A 23,072-nucleotide genomic window follows, 5' to 3' on the forward strand; every position below is an offset into this window, starting at 1 on the left:
CTCGGTTGAGCACGCGCTACTTGTCCTCAAGACTGATATCCTCCTGGGTATCAATCGGAGCACACCCACCATAGCCTGTCTCCTTGACCTAAGGAAAGCTTTCGACTCCGTATGGCAATACGGACTCACGTACAAGCTTTCCGAAATCCTCAACTTCCATCCGCACCTCTGTAAGCTAATACTTAGCTTTCTAGATGGGCGGAAAGCCTTAGTGAGCATCCAACAGCACCTTTCCTCGTCATATACTTGCCCAGCCGGCATTCCCCAGGGTTCAGTCTTGTCTGCAACCCTTTTCTCGCTGTTCACCGCAGACATCCCCAAACCACCTCCACACCCGTGTCCCATCCAGATCCTCCAATACGCGGATGACCTAATCATCTACACAACCACCAAAGACATCTCCCGTGGTGAAGCGCGTCTGAATGCTTATTTAGACGAACTTTACCACTATTTCACCCGTTGGAAACTTTCCCTAAATCCCGACAAGTGTGAGACCATCGTCTTCCATGGAGACATGAGGATGACTCCGAAGATGTGGAGTGACACAAGATCACTATCACTCACAATCCATGACCAGCCCATTCCCACTGTTAAAGAAGTCACCTACCTCGGTGTGACAATGAACTCCCGCCTCTCCCACGTGTCTCACATAACGAAGGCACTAGGCCGTGCAACTGATGCCTTCCGGTCCCTGTATCCTATCCTTAAATACAACATCCCGACTCCAAGAAAGGTTAAGCTGTTTTGCTATAAACAGCTTATCCGCCCACTCCTCATCTTCGGCTTCATTTTCTGGTCCGATTGCTCCCCATCCCAAATGGAGCGACTCCGCCTCAGAGAGCGCAGGATCTTTCGCCACTGCGCCAACATCTTTAAGAACGAGGACCGCTCCAAGTACATTTCCAATCAGATCCTCTATGAATCCTGCCAAACCCCACGCATCGGCGCCTTCCTTGCTCGTCTTGCCCTCAATTTCCTAGCCAAGTGCCAAGCCCATCCCATCCCCCTCTTGTAGCCAATGTCATGCAGATCGAGATCGTTGAAGATAACCTTTTTCGAACTCATCTGTTCCCTCAGATCCTCCTATCTTTCCAGTCCCAGAACCGTCTGTTCGATTCCCTAGGTAGGGTAGTCTTCTACACAGGCAATTTCTCCGACTCCCAATTTTTTAAACCTTCCCATCATTAGCACCCCTCCCAGCTTTTAATTCCCATCCCTCTCCCGCACGCCTCCCATCCTACCCCAGTCCTGTTCCCTCCTAGTCCCATCCCGTTTTTATATATGCTCAACGAGTGGAGGTTTTTTTCGACTTTTCCTCCAAAATGAAATGTCATCAGCTCTTGTACACATAACCTTGTTAGTAATAAGTTAGTTTAAGCTTTATGTCATACCTTAGATTAAGTTTAACTGTTAAGGTAGTGCCTAAGTTAGCTATAAGTTTATATCCATACTCCTAGAAAATAAAAAATTGTTGTTTTGCCACGAAGTGAGTCTAGTTCTAGAGTTAGAACAGGTCGCGTCGGGTATGAATACGCTTCGAATTGTAACAACTCAAAGAATTTTTCTATAATTAATCGTGCGTGTAATGGATTTTCGTCAAGTGCTATGCAATCTAGTGATACGAGCTACTTAAGCAAGAACACTCACGAGCATACTACCAGTTTACTAAACAGAGAGAAAAGGATTAAAATGAGTCTTCTTACCTGCAAAATGTCCTGCAAAACCTTATCATTCTTCATGTACACCATCAACTGGCCACACTTGCCTGCTTTCCGCGTCGAACAAATCCGCTCCAACAACTCTGAGTTGAATTTGTATCTGTAGTAAAAGCCAATTTCCCTTAAATGTGGCAGTTGTGTGAACACGGTGAAAATCCCATTATCAGTTATCAAACATTTTTTATCATCAATGTACAAGTAAAGTTTCTGCAAATTTGGCAGACTTTGGGTTATCCTGAGTAGATATGTGTCATCGTAAGATACATAATTAGGTAACCGGAGCTCCTTGAGGTTCTTGAGGAATAATATTTTTGGACGGTAATCTGCTATGTTTCGCGGATAGTCACAGAGAATTTGAAGAGATTTTAAATCTTTTTCGTGATATTTTATCAAATTATCGATTAATTTGTCTATTGGCCGGCCCACGAGGGATTCCCAGATAGTTAACTTCTCCAGTTTTTTTAGTTTTACAACTTTCTCAAACCCTTCCGGTATGTTGTTGATCGTAAGTTCCTTGATCTCTGGTTGGGATTCAACCAGCTTTTCTAGCACATCTGCCGTGAAGCAGGTGCAATTGTTAATATTCAGTTTTGATAGTCGAATCGGGGACTCACAAAGCTCCGTGAAGAATTCTGATTCGTAGTTGGCACAGAACTCTACGTTAAGTTCCTTTAAATTTCTTAGAAGATGGAAGTTTTCACCGGTTACCTCGTTAAGCTTTTCCAAGTGTAATGTTTTTAAATTTTCCAATTTCACGATTGCTTCAAACAAATCGACCTCGTATCGTTGCAGATCAGTATGGTCGCATTCGGGGTTGAATGGCCCAACGTGGACTGAGTTGATTCGACTTGAATTTTTTGATAGCACGTCGAGGTAGATCTCGATTCCCTTGGAAGATGGATAGAAGAAGTTAACTTGGCTCACGCTGGTGCAGTACAATGGCAATAGCTTATAGAACGATGCATTCGATTCATTTATCCATTCAGTGAAGTCTAGACGTTCCATGGATGGGCCGAATTTTGAGAGCAGAAGCGCTGATTGATTTAAGTTGAAGTTGGTACGAAATTCTCGGGTATCTACAAAGTTCGACTTCAAAATTCTCTGGATAATATGATTGAAATTGTCTGTTTCTAGAGAAAACCGGAACTGATCTGGGAGGGACAAGTACGAAAATATTTTGAACAAACAGTCCGCATTCAAATCTTCTAGACATCTGCACGCTTCCGATGCCATCTGTTAAAGAAAAAACAAAGTTTAAGCATTCAATCAGGTTTAGTTTCACCTATAATATACTTACTGCTACTGCTTTTACTAAGATTGATTCAGGAAATTCGAACGTTTGGTGTTATGAGTGATATTCTAGTCGTTGATAGATGAAGATCTTCTGCCAAACCTGGTTAAATTGGAAACAAAAATCAAGCATTACATTTACTGCATGATTCAAAAAAGGTATCAAATAAATTATATTGGTAACACTCGCATTAGGTGTAGGAGCTTTACCATTGTATTAAACAGAAAATCAAATGTTGCCACAGGTAACAAGTCGGGGAACCGGAAACTGGACACTTCAAGTATGAAAAGTATTGTGTATTTATGCCCTATTGGCAACACTAATTCCAACATTCTGTCAAAGTTCGACGTTCTGCTTTGCGTCTGTTTTAGTAAGTTGAAAAATTGGTGTGCGGCGATTTTTACTATGGAAGAAAAATTTGAACAACGTACGTGCCTCAAATTTTGTGTTAAAAATAAAATTTCATGTTACAAATCGCTTAAAATGTTGCAAGTGACCTTGGGGTCATGCAGTGCACTGCAGGATAGAGTGACGTGGAATATAGCTCCCTGATGCCAACCTATCTCTCTCTGAGGGTGAGCTGTCTCTCCTCTAGGACGATGGTGCTTTTTCAGGGGCCAAGCCTGTCGTCTATCAAGACCGTTAGTGAGTGGTGATATCCACACCCTGTACGAGGTGACCTACTATTAACAAAACGCAACGGCTCTAGACTGGGGAATCGAAAAACACCTCCCCCAATCCAGGGTATCATGCGAACTGTGCCCATTTGATAGCTTACAGTCGGGGATAACTGACTGTATTCGAACGGAGCTTCACAGATACCTGGCCGGGGGCTATGCCACGGCGGACCTCCTAACTCCCACACTTGTGGGAATTAAATGAGTACAAACAACAAAGAAAACGAAAACCAACAAAGTGGGACTCCGTACCGCACACAAACTGATTAATCAGGCGGACGCACATCTCTGAAATACTCAGAGCCAGGTGATTACACCCAAGAAGGGAGAATTTGGGACGTCAAGCAGTGGATCCAAGGTCAACGTTGGTATACTGCGTATACAATAACTAACAAGCGCCACTGCTCAAAAGGCAGGGACTAGCAGAAGCACGTCTGAAATAAATATGTACATCAGGCTTCAGGAAGGAGACAGGTCTCAGTGGCGCGGGTGCTAAATTGTACCTGAACTACCAGAAGGAAAGCCTGAAACCAGAAGAAACCCTTCAGAAGGCTCAGGACGGACTTAAGCCATCTTTACCGGAGCCAGGAAAGCGGGGAGCAGCAGAGATTAGCCCGCATGAAGGGAATGTTCCCAAAAAATCCAAACCTAAATCTCACTGGTGGCAGTGGAATTTGTATCGTGATTTGACGTCGGATACCAGTCGACTCAGCTGTGAATGAGTACCTGAGTCAAATCAGGGTAATAATCTCGGGCGAGCGCAATGCTGACCACATTGCCTCCTAGTTTACCGTTACGGTCTTGAATGAAGTGCTCTAACACACTTCAAGGCCCTGATCCAATATGGATTGTTGCGCCAACGATTATTATTATTAAATTAAACGGGAGAGAAACCAGGGCAAGTCAGGGGCGAAAGCAGGGCTCAGGAAGTCCGCCATTAGCTATGCAAGTGCGGTCAAGGGCATTCGACTAGCCATACTGCCGAAAATGTTTCCTGAGCGAATACTCACTCGTGAGGAGCAGAAAATCATCGAAGGCCTTGTCGTGAGGCAGATATATAAGAGATGGACTTCGAAACTTATGTTTACCGGGATACTCTTTCGACCAGGCCTTATACTGGTGGACTGCGCGACAGAATGGATTAGAACCATAGTGCCTAGATTGCCAAGCTGGGAAGGGGTGGAACTGTCAACATGTGCTGGGGATGATAAACCAGGAGCCTGCCAAAAGCCGTGACAATAGAAACGGAAGATCTTATGGGCCTCCAGAATGAAGATCTCCATAACCGACTTTGGAGAGTCTTCTTCGTCCACGGCAATATTCCGAATGCATAAGCCAGTGAAGGAATAGCGAATACAATCAACGCGCTTATTTTATTCTTCCCCGAGAGATGCGTTTTCAACACCAGCTTTACACGTCGCAGGAATTCGGACAGCAGAGCTTCCTTCAGATCACCAACTCGAGCATGGGTTCCTTGCAGAATTCCTAGATACTTGTAGAAGTCTGTCTCGGTCATAGCTTCGATGTGGAGACCACCAATGCTATGTCCGGCATGTGGCTCGCGATAACCTTTGCGGATGGCTTGGATTCGACACTTATATAATCCAAACTGCATCCGAATATCACGGCTGAACATGTCTATTATTTGCAACAGACTTCTAAGACTTCTAAGAGTGTCAGTTCGCACTTAGCACGTAGGCCATACTTTATTGCAAAGCCACGCCCTCTAGCTTCATTCAGTGCCATACAAAACCAAAGGGGACTCAACGAATCCCCCTGGAAGATGCCCCTCCGTATACGGATGGGCTCTGAGGTATTAGTACCCTCAGATGTACGCACTGATAAGGTGGTATGCCACCCTTCTATGACTGTCGCCAAAAACTTTATTAGTTTCGGATCAATGCGATACAGATGTAGGATATCGATTAGCCAGGTATGCGGAACGCTATCAAAAGCCTTGGCATAATTGATATAGCAACTGAAGAGGTTTCTCTGCCTCTAGTTGCTTGTCCTACAACTACCGAGTCGATAATGAGCTCTTGCAACCCCTTGATTCAACTCGGCAGCCCTTCTTCTCCTCAGACAGAATGTTGTTGGTCTCGAGGTGCGCATTGATCCTTCCACTAATAATGGACGTGATGAATTTGTAGAGAGTTGGTAAGCAAGTAATCGGCCTCCGGCCGACTCATGGCCTCATTTACACTGCGTGCCAACCGACTGTGTACGCTGGTAAATTTCTTATACCAGAAATTCTGCACCCGATCCAGACCTGGGCCCCTCCAGTTCTTCGAGCTGTTTATGGCTCGTCGAACTTTCTCTTCGGTAACATCCACAAAATTCATGCCAGGCGTATTGACATGGCGGGTGCTTCGGCGGTGATTCACTCAGCATGCTGGGCGGGTAACCCCCAAAGTCCACCCCAATACTCTTTCGCTTCCGTCACCGAGAACTGTATTGTCTGGGCGCTCTGTTGGGTTTCGTTGAGAGATCTGAAAAAGCTCCGCTGGTTCTTCGCGTATGTTGCATTCTGGACACGTCTGGAATGACCTTCGCCATACCGTCGTAACCGACTGCATATGACAGAAAGTTTCTGTTTTAGTGTGTCCAGTATTTCAACAACGGGTGTCTCACAGGGGATGGCATAGTTCCGGCAAACCCTCTGCACTTTGTTTCTCACCCGTCGGCTGGCATTGCCAATGCTGATCTGAATCAGTCTAACAATGTCCTGCCTTAGTGAGTCCCGCCGACGTTCCAGACGAATTTTCCATGGTGGATCTCTTTTTTTTTTTTTGTCACTCAAGAATCCCACGCGATTTGGGCAGCAACTCCCCATTTACTTAAATGATGACCAAATAAATATAACCTTTTTATCGGATTAGAAGAAATATTTGTAAACCTTGTTGTCTTTATATTAAAAAATATTTTTGAAAATAAATCCTAGTTTTTCACCCTACGTTCTGTATAAAATGTGAATAGTGCGATGGTCAAAAGGCTGGAGCGCTTCAATCCGTCACGTGTCATTTTACGAAAATTCACGTGTCTATATCGGTGCATGGGTCCGCATCAGATCCTGAAAATAACCACATAAACATGGAGATTCGCGCGAGCCTAACGAAGTAAACCAAATGCAAACTGAAACCTGAAAATGAAAATAAAAACAAGTCTGAAAACCGGAAGCTGGACCCGTCAGGTATGAAAGATTTTAAGTGTTTCTTTCATAGAAACATTTGAGCGAACAATTGTTTCATTACGCATTTATACGCATACAATCTTTACATATTGTTACGAAATTCACTTTAGAAAATTATGTGTGACGTCAATGTGAATCGTAGTTATGACAATTAGCCAAGACACCAAAATTGTATAACAGTAGGGCGAATATTTGGTTACAATAATTGTTACCAGATGACTCTAATGCCGGTAGAAAGGTGCTGTCGCAAAGTAGTTTTCTAGTAAAATGTTTACATGCCTTTCCGGAATATTCCGCGGAGTATAAAACGGCCAGAAATACGCCCACAAAGTTGATCAGTTCGCTCCGAGCTCTCGAAGCGAACGGTCATCAAGAGCAGAAGTTGATCAAGAATTCAGAAGGAAGTATACATTTTCACGTCACAAGGAAGTATACATTTCACGTCCGAAAACGGTAACTATTATAAGAACATTAAATTAAAAAATTTTTGTTACATTTCAGAGCTGCTGCCTACAACAGCAAATACGGGCTTGGGGACAGGATGTCCGCCAAGAGGTGTAAGATGATACACCCCGAGGAGATATCATCGGAAGAAGAAGGCAACTCCCCAGAGCTGCAAGCAATGAACGCGATCCTCCTCGAAAAAATCGAGGGGCTAAAGCAAGAAAAGGCCGCACTGGTCCAGCAGCTGCACTGTCAGCAAGAAATTACAAAGCAGCTAGAGGATCGCTTGGCATCCCTCGAAGGGAGGATGCCAATCGCAACGTCAGAGCAGCAGCAACGACAACATCTGCAAGATGGAGAACACGAACAACGACAACACCATTGTGAACAACGGCAACATCAACATGAACAACAACAACACGAGCAACAACTGAAGGAGCAACAACATCATCAAGATGGAGAGATGTGCGTCGTCATCCAAGAAGAGGAAGGCGACGAGTTCAAATTCGTCCAGCGGAGGAAAAAGAGGAACAAAGAAAAGGTGAGTGTAAGTAGAGTTAATGCCCCTCCGACACCCTCCCCCCAGGCTACCCGCCCAAAAAAAGCAAAAATTCCTCTCATCACTGGGTATAAAATCAATGTTCCTCAATTCTTGAAGATACTTAAAGAGAAAGGGTTAAGCGCAATCCTAAAAAATACGAGGGCCGATAGGACCCTCATGTTTGCTCAGTCGTGAGGATCATGCAGAGAAAGCGTTAAAAGCAACCCTAAGAAATACGAAGGCCGATAGGACCCTCATTTTAGCTCAAAGTCTTGAGGATCATGCAGCGATCTTCAACCTTATTAAGGAAAAGGGACTGCATGCCACGACGAGTACCCCTCCGGCTTTAAGGACTCAGTCCTTAGTCATCCGTGGTCTTCATAGAGAGACTGACCCGGCTGACATAGTGCGCGAACTCAACGAAGAGTACCCGCACATAAAATTGAAAAGCGTGTCAAATCTAGTCACGCGAGCCGACAAACTGGCTCACAGCCTAAACCCGGCGCTTCCGTAGAAGTCGCAATCGGGGCTGTTCTTCTTCTTGTTCGAGCCAGAACAAGATCTAAATGAAGCATTTAAGGTGAAATATATCCAAACTCAGATGTCACAAAGCTTGGCCAAACCGGGCGTTTCTTATGCTCAAGCAGCTAGGAATACTCTCCCTAGAGCTGCAGCCCCCCAAACTCCTCTTATCTAGATAACTAGGAACACTATTCCTAGAACTACAGCCCCTCAAGTCCCTCAAGGCAACAAGTTGGCCTTCTAAAACTTGGCCGAAACTCTCGCTTCGGCCCAAACAAATGAACAGCGACAATTAGCCGCTGTCCAACTTTTGATGAGTTTATGGAGTTAAAAATCGTCACATTTAACTCCGCGTCCTTGGTCTCACACACCCAACGTGCCACCGCACAAGAGTTGGTTGATTCCCTGAAAGCAGACTTCTTCTGTGTTTCAGAGACACATTTAAAAAGTAGGCACAACATTAATTTTACCGAATATAACATTATCCGGGACGACACCAACAGCGGTACCGCCCTTTTAGACAGAAAAGACTATGCATTTGAGGAAGCGTCCATCAAAAACCTGCAGACCTGTTCCGCGGCAGCGGCCTTAGTTAAAACTAACGACAACAGACGCATCTTAATAGCTGCAGTCTACATAAAATGTAACTCTCCCTCTGAACAACTGAGCCAAGACTTACAAATCTTGAGCGATCTCCAGTCAAAATCTAAATACCTAATCTTTGGTGGAGACTTCAACTCACGGCACACTTCCTGGTGCGATTTGGCAAAAAACCGAAATGGGGTTGCCCTCGAAAAATGGATCTATAATCAAAGTCCATTAAACCAGCTTGAGATGATCTTGCCAGGCACACCCACAAGGCCTGCAAGTCAGTCAATACTTGACTATTTTTTATGTCCGCAGACGCCACTTTCACACTGCAGGTGTTAACGTGCAAAACTTTACCAGGGATGTCCGATCACTTCGCAGTTGAACTTATACTTTCCCTAAACTCTCAACTGCTAAAGCGAGTACCCAGCACAATAAGCTCATTCGCCCATACTAACTGGGATAAATTCAGGGCAGAATTAGCACCACAGTTAAACCTGAAAAAAATCCCTGTCTCGCAAAACCTAACGGACAAAGAAATCGATGAGGCCATCATCTTGGCTACTGATGTCATCAACTCTGCTACACCCAGAGACACAAAGCTCCTCAAAATCGATGAGATTCAGTTCAATAAACTGCCGCACGAGATAATGAAACACCTGAAAGTCAGGCAAATCTGGCACAGAAATCTCAAACGAAACTTCCACAAAAATGGCAACAGAACTAACACGGAATATAAAGTGTTAATTTCGCGGATTAACTGCCTTAGTACATTAATCCGTCAAATGGTGGAGCAATTCCGTAGCAAGGAACTCACCCGCAAGCTAGCAGATGTGAAACCTGGATCTAATATGTTTGTACACATAAATAGGCTGACAGGCCGCAACAGATCCAAAAACTTCGTTCTTACCAAGAACAATGAAAACATCGGCAGTGACGCTAGGAGAGCTCAAATACTCGCGGAGTCTTTCCTAAATCAATTAAACTCTCCTTCACCTAGTAACAACCGAGCCGTCAGTTCGATTGTAGACACGACAATCAAAGACTTTCTTCATGAGTATTCACTCAAACTAACTACCTTCTCCACCTTTAACCCATCCTGCAAACCAAATGACCCGAAAACCTTTTTGAGCTTATCACAGCTCCCAGCCAATCACTAAAAGCCTTAACGGCAAAAAATCAACCGGACCAGATGACATAGCAAATATTGTCATCAAAAACCTCCCTAGGGCATCAATGAAGTTCCTTCTTGCAGTCTTCAGTAACTGCATCAATAATGGTTACTTTCCTACTACTTGGAAAGTAGCAAAGATAATCGCCATTGAAAAAAAGGCGGCTGCCACGAACCACAAAACTTCAGGCCCGTCTCTCTCCTCTCCAACTTGGGGAAGCTCTTCGAAAAAGTATGGACAGTGGCATTAGTCCAACATTGCGATCGGAAAAACATTATTCCGAACCATCAATTTGGGTTCCGGAGAAAGCACGGGACCCAACACGCACTAAGCTACCTTCACGATTCAGTGAGTAGCAGACTTAACGTCAATAACAAGCCCCCATTAGTGTGTGCATTAGACCTTGAAAAGGCATTTGATTCCGTGTGGGTCAACGGAATTATTTTCAAATTAATCAGCCTTGATTTCCCTATCCCGGTGATCAGACTTATAATAAGTTTCTTCGAAGATAGGCATTTTTACGTCAGCGTGAGAAATAATTATTCCGATCTCCTACCGGTCACTTCTGGAGTACCGCAGGGATCCATTTCAGGGCCTACACTCTACAACATTTTCACGGCCGACGCTCCAATCCCAGAGAGCGGCACATAACTATTACAGTTCGCTGACGACACGCTTATCTTCTCGTCCAGCCTCCGACCCGGTAAGGCAGCTAATGCTACTGAGGAATACTTAACAGATCTCTGCAAGTACTACCAGACCTGGAGGATAAAAATCAACGAGGCCAAAACACAGGTTATACTCTTCGGAGAAAATCCAGATACTTGGGATCTAGATCTATCCACAGAAAAGCTAAACGCTTAAAGCTACGCATCGGGAATACCGTAGTAAACAGTTCACAACAAATGAAATACCTGAGAATGCTATTTCATGAACACCTACAATTCGACCCCCACCTTAATCTTGTTCTCAGCAGAGCACGCGGTGCACTAAGTAAAATCTACTCTATTCTTCGTAAAAGAGTAGGACTTTGCACTAAATCTAAACTGACCCTGTACAAAGTCCTCATAAGACCGATTCTTTGCTACGGAGCCCCTACATGGATCTCTTGCTCGACCAAAGCTGTGAAGAAGTGCGAGTCCTTCGAGCGCAAAATTTTGAGACACTGCGTCGGCTTGTTGTGCAATTGGAAAACTAAGAAGTGCGGCCGCAACGCCGAAGTGTACAGGCGAGCAAAAGTTAAACCTCTTCGAGAGTTCGCTCTCAACCTGTTAGAAAGATTCTTTGAAAGAACAGAGAATCACCCGAATCCACTCATGAGGCAACTTTATCTGGAGGGTAACTCAACCTCATTGGCCACATTCTTAAGGGCTTGCCAAATTGTGAGCTCTGCATTAAAACCCGGCATTGTCTCTTTCTTTGACACTCCTTGCCTGGTAGGGGTGCACAGAGGTTAAGTGCGAAATTGTGAGCGCTGTAAAAACATTAGTTATAAGAATTAGATTTAATTATTATTTATTAGATTAGATTAAGTTAGAATAAGTAAGTAAACAAGCCTTCTCGCGCTCTAGGTGTAGGGGCAGTTTTTCTCAAATATATGTCCATTTTTTTTAATCATGAATTGTCAAGATCAATGTGTAACGTAAATACACCGTAAAAAGTAATATCAGAGAAGGTCGGGCAGGCCAAACATTGTAATAGCCACCCGTTTTTTTTAAATATTTAATTATGCTACATAAATACCTCGGGTCAACGCTATCAGCCAATGGAGAACTGCGTTATGAAATTGCCTTACGCATTAACGCAACCTGGATGAAGTGGCGTTCCACAACTGGTGTTCTTTGTGATCGACGTATCAACGAACGTCTCAAATCTAAAATTTACCGCAATGTCGTCCGTCCAGTCGCTCTCTATGATTCTGAGTGTTGGCCGACTATAAAAAACAATGAACGGCGTCTTGCGGTAATGGAGACGAAGACGCTACGTTGGACTAGTGGCGTGACACGTTTAGATCACATCCGAAATAAGGATATCCGGGATCATTATGGGGTTGCAGGGATCGTGGAAAAGTTGCGAGAGAGGCGTCTTCGATGAACTCCGCCATGCTATTAACATGGTATGCTGGTCCCAAGCCCAGGTAAAGGAGGAGGGTTTGAGGCAACGTACTCTGTACTATCCTCAGTAAAACAAAAATAAAATGCTGAGATCAGGGAAAGAGATAAATAGAGTATAGTTGGAATTATTCTACTATGCTAAATCCTACCTGATCTCTCTTGGTGACAGGCCCCGCGACAGGTCGACCAAGAAAATGCATAGAATGTCGTTACAAACATGGTGATCGGATTAAGTCACAGGCCTCGGAGAAATGCTAGGGCGTCCACCTCAGTCGACGGGGCAGGACGGGCCCGGTCCTGTCGAGAAATGGGCAAGGGTTCTTGATACATGGACGGCGTCAGGACGTAAGCAAGTTAGTCCGTACACAACGAACAAAACCAATACGTGTCTGCACGCTAAATGTTGGTACCCTAACTGGAAAGACGGAGGAACTCGCAAGAGCCCTTCGGAAAAGGTGCATTGACATCTGCGCTCTGCAAGAAACCCGATGGTCTGATGCCAAAAGCTGCGACATTGAACGCGAACGCGGTAAAAATTGCTACAAATTTCTCTATTTTGGTAACCCACACACTCAATATGGTGTTGGCATTGCCATCTCAGAGGGTTGCCGTGATGCCATTAAAGAAGTCGAACGATTTGATGATCGGCTGATGAAGCTCACCATTATATCATCTGATCGCACTATTCACTTCTTCACCGCGTATGCACCACGTACAGGTCAACCTGATGCCGAGAAAGATGCCTTCTGGCAACTTCTCAAAGAAAAGACTTGTCACGTGCCTGCTGACGATTACATAATCATTGCCGGCGACCTTAATGGCCATGTGGGTGAGCCCGCAATGAAGGTGGCGAGCGTATAATCGATTTTGCGGACACCTGTCCTTGTACTTATGAATACATGATTCATCAAACGATTGTCTCATCTTCCCACATTTTATAGTGGGAACAATAAAACGCAAATCGACTATATTCTCATAAGACGCCAACATTTTACCACTGTCATTGATTGCAAAGTCGTTCCCTATGAGACCATCGCACCTCAACATCGGCCGTTGATTGCCGTCCTGCGAATTAAGCCACCGATAAAACGGCGTGAGGAACGCACTGGCCCGCCGCGCATTAAATGGTGGCGATTTGGTGAGAAGAAAAAAGACACGGTCTCACTCATACGATTGCCAACCATTACGAATGTGGAAGAGTCATGGAACCAAATGAAAGACACGATCCACAAAGCGGCCTCTGCAACCCTCGGGGTCACCAAGCCGGGTAAGCGGTACATCAACCGAGATACTTGGCTTTGGAATGATGATGTTGAAATGAAGGTCCGTGAAAAGAAACGCCTCTACCACAAATTTCTCGACGATAAAACGCCTGCTAATTGGCAAATTTATAAGAATGCCAACCGGGAAGTAAAGAAAGCGATCGCTGTCACCCGAGCGAACAATTTCAAAAATCTTTACGATAAATTGGATACTCGGGATGCCGAGAGAGATCTGTATAGACTTACTAAAAGCCGTGATGAACGCACACAGGATATCGAACACTTCTGTTGTGTTAATGACAAGAACGGTACTTTGCTTACCAACCGTCGAGCCGCAACGGATAGATGGCGAGAATACTTCGAGCAGATTTCAACTGAAGAATTTGCTCATCCTCCATTTCCACAATCATTGCCGACATTTGGAGCAGTTCCACCAGTCAGCGCAACTGAAGTCGAGGCGGCAATAAAACAAATGAAATCGGGGAAAGCAACAGGACCTGACGACATCGCATCTGAGCTCTGGAAAGCGAAGAGCTAGGACCCAACACTGTGCCTCAGTGAATTCTTTAACCGGGTTATTCAGGAAGGAAGAACACCATCTGACTGGCAAGAAAGTATCACAGTTCCAATATGGAAAAAGAAAGGTAGCCCAGCAGAATGTTCAAATTACCGTCCGATCTGGCTACTTTCCCATACTATGAAGATTTTTGAACGCATTCTTGACAACCGCATTCGCGAAATCGTTGAAATAACCGTGAATCAAGCCGGATTTGTCAAGAACTGCGGAACTACTGACGCAATACACGCTGCGCGGTTACTCATGAAGAAACACCGTGAGAAGCATCGCCCTCTTTACATTGCCTTTCTGGATCTAGAGAAAGCGTTTGACCGTGTACCACACGAACTCATCTGGTATGCTTTACGACAACACTTCGTGCCAGAAGAACTCGTGCGCTGGGTTCAATTGCTCTACCACGATCCGAAAAGTAAAGTTCGAAGTATGGCGGGTGTATCAAAATCGCTTCGTGTCTCTGTTGGTGTTGATCAAGGAAGTGCCCTCACACCACTCCTCTTTGTCCTTGCTATGGACACCGTCACACGGGATATCCAACGTCCAGCGCCACATACACTGCTTTATGCAGATGATGTTTTCCTAGCATCTGATAGTAAAAATGATCTCGAGCAACTTGTTCAAAAATGAAATGATCGCCTCATGCAACACGGTCTCAGATTGAATTTAAACAAAACTGAATTTTTGACGACCGATCCCCATGAAACAGGCACAATCACTGTCAGCGGCAGTGATCTGCCCAGAACTGAGCGATTTAAATACCTCGGGTCAAAGCTATCAGCCAATGGAGAACTGCGTTATGAAATTGCTTCACGCATTAACGCAACCTGGATGAAGTGGCGTTCCACAACTGGTGTCTTTTATTATCGACGTATCAACAAACGTCTCAAATCTAAAATTTACCGCAATGTTGTCCGTCCAGTCACTCTCTATGGTTCTGAGTGTTGGCAGACCATAAAAGACAATGAACGGCGTCTTGCGGTAATGGAGGCGAAGATGCTACGTTGGACTAGTGGCGTCTCACGTTTAGATCACATCCGAAATGAGAATATCCGCGATCGTTATGGGGTTGCACCGATCGTGGAAAGTTGCGAGAGAGGCGTCTTCGATGGTATGGTCACGCAATTCGTGCAAACGAGAATTCACTTGCCAAGATTGGTCTGAACATCGAAGTCGATGGTAAACGACCAAAAGGCAGACCTAAACAACGGTGGCTTGATACGCTAGATGGGGATTTAAAAGCCTCGAGATTGCACCCAGATCAGGCATTCGCTAGAGCCAAATGGCGAAACCGATCACGACGAGCCGACCCCGCTTGTGAACGGGACAAAGGCTGAAGAAAAAGAAAGAAAGCTACATTTAGGCTAGTAATAAGAAACAAACGCTATGTAAGTCACTGGTTTTTTAAATAAATGATTTTAAAATGAGAAATGAATGCCCACAAAGTTAGTCTGATTCTAGAGTTAGAACAGATCGCGTCGGGCATGAATACGCCTCGAATTGTACTAGTTAAAGAATTGTTCTATAGTTACTAATGCATAACTGTAAGACAAACAAATGAACATTCACATCTGTTTGTCATAAAATAGGATAAGAAATGCATAGTGATAAGAATGCATAGTGATAAGAAGTTTCACATCTGTTTGTCATAAAATAGGATAAGAAATGCATAGTGATAAGAAATGCATAACTGTAAGATAAACAGATGAGCATTAACATGAACATTCACATCTGGTTGTCATAAGATAGGATAAGAAATGCATAGTGATAAGAAGTAGTCATCGACTCCTACCACTCATGAGTCATGTGTATGTAAGTAGTGATAAGTTCGAGATGTAAATGTAAGGATAAAAGTACGAGCCTGACCTTCTATAAAATGTGATGTAAGATGGTCCGCTCGCCAGTTGTATTTGACGTATCGGAAGATACGTGTCGAAAATAATAAAAAACGAAAATAAAGAAATAAAATTGGCGCAGTCGGTAGGATTGCTACCCAAAAGTGAATTTGTTAAAATAATTTTCACAAGTTTTAATAACAAAGTTTTAATAAAGTGAGTGTACATCAAAAAAAAAAAAAAACTTTTTATTAAATAAAAGGGCAGTGGTTCGTCCTTAAATGACTGAGTAAAGTGAACGTATATCACTTTAACTGCAACTCAGTAGCTTATACGTAATAAGTGGACATTTTAAAGTTATATTAAAATTCGATACAAATACATACTCAGGACACAGATTTTCCTTAAAGTTATTTCGTGAAACTTGAAAATTTTGTGAAACAGTAGACTACTGTTTGTCAAATAGTCACCGCGTTCTACTTGAAGTAGAAATTCGAAACAGTAAACCACTGTTTATTAAATGGTTATAGTGAAAAACAGGAAATAAATGTGGACATCTGAGATCATCCAGAGGAGCAGATTAAATTTCAACACAGAGGAATACACCAACAGCACAAAAAAGCAGGAATCAAACGAAGAAAGCGAACACAGAAACGAAATGGCTACAAATTCAAACACCACCGTGGATCTATCATCAATAAGATCAGCAATTCGAGGATTAATTGACCAACTCCCGACGGTCACTACAAGTAAGGAATATTATGAGTTTAGAGACAAGGGCGATCAAATAAGCTATTTGGCACAATTTCTTCCAACTGTGGAACAAGCTCCAGTTTTAATAACAATGTTACATAAAATTAATATTTTGCGAATTCGCTACGATTCATCGTTAAGATGGGACGTAATTAAACAAAAAGCGGAAAAAGAACTAGACAATGGCAAATCGTATGATACCATGTTAGATGATATTAAATTAATAAATGTTAGAAAGACATCTGAATACTTCGATATCCTTAGAGATAAATTAAATGAAATCAAACTTATGATAGACATCAGAGAAACAACTAGGCAAGACGAAACAAAAAAACACTATGAAGCGAAAGTAATTAAAATAGCAATCCAAAAACAGGATAGCAGTATCATTGGAGTATTAAAATCAATCAAACCTAAAACTTTAGAGGATTTGATACATGAAATGAAAGAAGAGAATTATTGGGATAATGATGAAGACACGAGACAGAACTATACCGCTGAACGTAGAAATAATTTTTATAATAGACACAAGAATGAAAATTTTAGGCAAAACAATTTTAGGAATCAATACCGAAGTTCAAATTATACTCAACAAAACCAGAGTCATGAAAATAGACAAAATCATACACAACAAAACCATACCTGGGGTAATAATTCAGGAATATCTAGACAAAATTTTTCACAACAAAATCGGATTTGGGGACAAAATTCAAGACAGAACAGGCAAAATTCTACACAAACCAGACAGAATTGGGGACAAAACAGACAAAACTCTGCACCAACTGTACAAAATTGGGGGCAAAATAGAAATTGGGGAAATCATAATACATTTCAAAACCCTTACAATCAGAGCAATAATAGCGTTCAAACCAGAAGGGAACACACTCCCATGGATACTAACATGATCAGTGAGCAAAATTTTCGGCTAACAGCCTCAAGATTAGATTACCTTACATAGAGCTGTATCACCCATTGAGGAACATAAAAGCCATGATAGACACAGGTTCTACAATATCATTTACTAATACTAAAATAACAGACCCAAGAGGATACATTAAAGTTGACAAAAGGATAATTAATACAATGAACGGTGGGACCGTTTTAGACACAATTATAACTAGGGATGCATTCGAAGAATTCAATTCAAAGGAAAAATTTTCATTTTTCGTACATAATTTTTCGGATACATTTGATATATTATTGGGTTCAGACATATTAGAGAAACTTAAAACAAATATTAATTATGAAACACAAGAAATCACCTTCAATGGTAGACTCCATAAATTAATAATACCTGGTAGGGAATTATCCGAACCGTCACAATTAGAAATAGAGGAAATATGTAATTTAGTTGAGGAAAAAGTTGACAGATTTAGATTAGACCACTTGAATAAGGAAGAAAAAGACAGCTTAGGGAAAATATTAGGTAAATATAACGACCTAATGTTTAATGAGGAAACTGACAATTTGAGCTTCACTCATCATATTAAACACCATATTCGTACTAAAACAAATGAACCAATATATACACGGGTATATCGCACTACAGGAAAACATAAAGAAGTAATAGACAAAACAATTGAAGAATATCTAGAATCAGGCATAATTAGGCATTCCGAATCACCATACAATGCACCAGTTTGGGCTGTACCCAAGAAAATGGATGCAAGTGGTAAGGAAAAATGGCGAGTAGTAATAGACTACCGCAAGATTAATAATGAAACAATAGAGGATAAATATCCTATACCTAATATCGAGGATATATTGGATAAATTGGGAAGATGTCAATATTTCACGACATTGGATTTGGCGAAAGGGTTTCACCAAATCGAAATAGAAGAAAAGGATATAGAGAAAACTGCTTTCTCTACTTCTAGCGGTCACTATGAATTCTTAAGGATGCCATTTGGGTTGAAAAATGCACCTGCAACTTTTCAGCGATTAATGAATAACGTATTAAAAGAATATGTTGGTAAATTATGTTTCGTTTATCTCGACGACATAATTATATTCAGCACATCATTGGAAGAACACTTAGTTGCACTTAACAAAATATTCGAAACTCTGAGAAAAGCCAATTTGAAATTATCACTTGACAAATGTGAATTTATGAAGAGAGAAACGGAGTACCTAGAGCATATTATTACAACAGACGGCATTAAACCAAATCCGAAAAAGATTGAAGCAATTCAAAAGTACCCTCTACCAAAAACTGAAAGGGAAATAAAATCGTTTTTAGGCTTAGTAGGCTATTATAGGAAGTTCATCCAGGATTTTGCAAAAATCGCAAAACCAATGACCAAATACTTGAAAAAGGGAAATAAAATAAATATTACAGATATCGAGTTTATCAGTGCATATAACAAATTTAAAACTTTATTGGTAAATGATCCGATTCTAAAATATCCAGACTTTTCAAAAGAATTCACATTAACTACTGATGCTAGTAATTACGCCATAGGAGCAGTTTTAGCTCAACAAGGTCATCCAATTTGCTTTGCCAGCCGAACTCTAAATCAGCATGAAACCAACTATAGTGTAATTGAGAAAGAATTCTTGGCGATTGTATGGGCAACAAAATATTTCCGGCCATATTTATACGGAAGAAGATTCACAATAAAAAGTGATCATCGTCCGCTTCAATGGATCAATAGTCTAGACGAATCAAATAGTAAATTTGTCCGATGGAAAGTTAAACTATCCGAATTTGACTATAAAGTAGAATATCTTGAAGGGAAGGAAAATCATGTCGCAGATGCTTTATCTAGAATTAAAGAAACTAATATGCATGTAGAACAACAGGAACAACAAGATGAAAATGAAAGTTTAGCCACTCAACATAGTGCCGAGGAAGACAATAGAAACTACATAGAAATCTCAGAAAAACCTATTAATATATATGGGACACAATGGATTATAAAAAGGGGAAGAATAGGAACTCACATATTTGAAAAACTATTTAATACCAAAAAACGACATACGTGGGTAGTGAAAGATAAATTAACTGAAGAAAAAAGTAAAGAGATACTCAGGAAGATTCATAGTGAAAGTATCATAGGAGTGAAAATTGATAATATAGACGACTGGAATATGTTTCAGAATACGTATTTAACATTTATTAATCAAGATTTGAAAGTAAAATTATTAAAATGCAATACTTTATTAGAAGATGTAAGATCAAGAGCCGAGATGCAGGAAAAAATTTTAAAAGAGCACTTGAAGAATAATCACCGCGGAATCAGTTGTGTTTACCAAACGATGAAAAGAAAGTTTTACATACCGAATTTAGAACATCTGATCACTGAAACTATAAACCAATGCGAAACTTGTAAACTGGCTAAGTATGAACGAAATCCAGTTAAACTGCCATTTAAAGAAACAGAAACATGTAATGGACCGAGAGAAATTTTTAGTATGGACATTTGGATGCCTACTACGGGTGTTAACTATGTATCATGTATTGACAGATTCAGCAAATACGCTACTCTTATTAAAATTAAAGACAGATCATGGTTATCAGCGAAGGAAGCGATGTTCCAAGTAATAAATATAATGGGGAAACCAAAAAAGCTCATTGTTGACCAAGACGCATGTCTTACAGCCGAATGCTTTAAGAATTTTTTAACTAAAGAAAAAGTAAAAGTGCATATCGTTAGTTCAAAGACAGGTTTAGCAGACATAGAACGATTTCATGGGACAATGAACGAACATATTCGAATTTTGAGAATAAAAGAAGACAAAGAGAATATCGATGAAGTTGTTGAAGCACTCAAACATTATAATCATACCCTTCATAGTACTACAGGACAAAGACCAATTGACTTACACCTACAAGACGAAAAAGAAACAAAGAATAAAGTGAACAAAAGTAAATGGGTAGAGTACAGAAATAACAAGGAAAATAGAAAAGACGTCGAAATTGACGAAAGGTATGTTAAAGATAAAAATAAAAAGCTTGGTAGAAAATATCGTAGAGTTGGTAACACTTCGAGGGAAAATGATAGGAGAATTTTAGTTCAAAATAAAAAAGAAAAACGAATATACAATAAAGGAAAATTTAGGAAAAAGACTAAAGTATAAATATTTCACTATTCATAATAATTGCCTTATTAAACCAAGTAGATGTCAAAGATGACTGTATTTTAAGTATATTGAAAAATGTGAATGGAACGTGCAGTTTCGTAAAAAGCTCTAACAGACTTATAGAATCGATTAATGAAAACATGATAATAACCCAAAATTTACAAGCTACGAAAATTTATCATAACTGTAACAATAGATACAAAGAAAACATTTTAGGAAGTAAAGTAATCAAATTTTTTAATTGTACTGTAGAGATTAGTGATTTTAAGTTTGAAGGAATTCCTCATTATAAAAATTTCATGATTCACATTCAAAATAATAATATGACGACTGAAATCCAATTTGTAGAGATAGATTCGAAAAAACAAATAGTCGAACATATTAATGAAATTAAGGAAATTAAGTTACAAAACCAAATTAACTCCCGACTCAATTTTTCCACAATTACGATTATAATTACAATATGCATAATAACCTTCTGCTACATGTATGTAAAATGTCAAAAGAATAAAACGAAAATTATAGTTAAGACCGGGTCTAGCGTTGAATATCAGCCCACAGCTTTTAAAAGAACTCCTACCCCAGATTCATTTAAACGAGTTGTTTTTCCACCTATGGATAATCCTATTAAAAATTCGACTTTCTAAATTTTTCGGGGACGAAAAAACTTAAGGAGGGGGGAGTTACAAATGCATAACTGTAAGACAAACAAATGAACATTCACATCTGTTTGTCATAAAATAGGATAAGAAATGCATAGTGATAAGAAATGCATAACTGTAAGATAAACAGATGAGCATTAACATGAACATTCACATCTGGTTGTCATAAGATAGGATAAGAAATGCATAGTGATAAGAAGTAGTCATCGACTCCTACCACTCATGAGTCATGTGTATGTAAGTAGTGATAAGTTCGAGATGTAAATGTAAGGATAAAAGTACGAGCCTGACCTTCTATAAAATGTGATGTAAGATGGTCCGCTCGCCAGTTGTATTTGACGTATCGGAAGATACGTGTCGAAAATAATAAAAAACGAAAATAAAGAAATAAAATTCTATAGTTAATTATACAGTGCGGTTGTATAATGTGTGTGTAATAAATGCTTGCATTAAAGTTATAGAACGGGTTTTGGGTTTAGTACTACGCAATCCAGTGATACGAGCCTACGCAAAGCAAGTAATGTAGCGAGCGACGACTAGGAATAGCTAAAAACGTAACAATTGGTAACAGCGAAGGGGTTAAGTGACGGAAATCGTAACAATTGGTGACAGCGGTAGAAATACGTAAAAGCAAATTCGTAACAATATATTAAGTGAGAATATCCACTTTCACGCGATTCTGACATTCAAAGTCTTGAATCTGCACAGAAGCGACAATTTTGGCCAATTATAACGGTGTTAGCGATAGTGCGATTTCCACCAAACTTGGTGGTATTATGCTTTCCACTGTAGCTAACACTACAATCAATTTCGTGATTACTAAAAATTATAGAACAATAGTATATTGTTAATATTATTTGAAGAGACATCGGCATGGAGTGTATTTCGAAGTCTAAGCACCACATAGTGGCAGCCTTTTGATTTCTTTCAGAGTTTTTGGTTGGATATTTTCTGAGAATGGGTCTATAAAAGAAATGATCACTTTCAACCTCCCGCATTCCCCATCCTTCCAGCTAATGTGAAAACTGGGCCCCGCTTGGCTAAATAAATTGCAGTGGTCAAAGGGTAGTATAGGTCCCAGGGCGAAACGTGGATTGGTACCCACAATGGAGCATAAAACCTGGGAAATGCCTGCTGAACCAACACTAACAGCTCTACTACCAAACCCTATCTCCACCTCCACGTGGTGACCGCTGGGAGCTCTTTCTTAACGAAAAGCTGCAGACGGAGAAGGATGAAGGCGAGTCTCCCGCGCCTAAAAACGGGACAAATTGTACCAACCGTACACAGAAAACAAATTGTTACGAAGCCACAACAGGAGCCTCGGACTGGGCGGATTATACAACGATGAACCCGACAACGACAACGGAATAACGATTTGCGCATTTTCTCATGGAACGTGCGCTCCTTGTACAGAGATGAAGCTGATGAGCAGCTAGCCGATACCCTGTTCCAATATAGGGCTGATGTAACAGCATTACAGGAGATGCGTTGGACAGGGACCCTTTTCCTGGAGAAGAGCCGCTACACCATATATTATAGTGGCCATCCAGTAAACCATGTGCTCGGAATAGGTTTCTTAGTCAGCCAAAAAATTAAAACTGCTCTTATCGGGTTTGAAAACATGAGCGAACGGCTATGCACTCTAC

At 41.2% G+C, this 23,072-nt stretch overlaps 1 protein-coding gene across 3 annotated transcripts in view; it reads right to left on the reverse strand.

The window, feature by feature from the left end:
* LOC119647842 overlaps positions 1-23,072 on the reverse strand; it is a 142,887-nt gene that overhangs the window by 14,118 nt on the left and 105,697 nt on the right. For 2 of the 3 annotated variants that reach the window (XM_038049098.1, XM_038049096.1), the window contains exons 2-3: positions 3,016-3,111; positions 1,704-2,951 (exon numbers count right to left, since the gene is read on the reverse strand). In XM_038049098.1, the coding sequence (XP_037905026.1) occupies positions 1,704-2,951 (1,248 nt within the window). In that variant the 5' untranslated portion in view covers positions 3,016-3,111. Of the gene's footprint in view, positions 1-1,703; positions 2,952-3,015; positions 3,112-3,218; positions 3,348-23,072 lie in introns of those variants that run through there. The other variant, XM_038049097.1, reaches the window with a different exon arrangement.

This window comes from Hermetia illucens, chromosome 2 (genome assembly GCF_905115235.1).
Source record: "Hermetia illucens chromosome 2, iHerIll2.2.curated.20191125, whole genome shotgun sequence".
In the NCBI taxonomy this organism is placed as follows: Eukaryota; Metazoa; Arthropoda; class Insecta; order Diptera; family Stratiomyidae; genus Hermetia; species Hermetia illucens.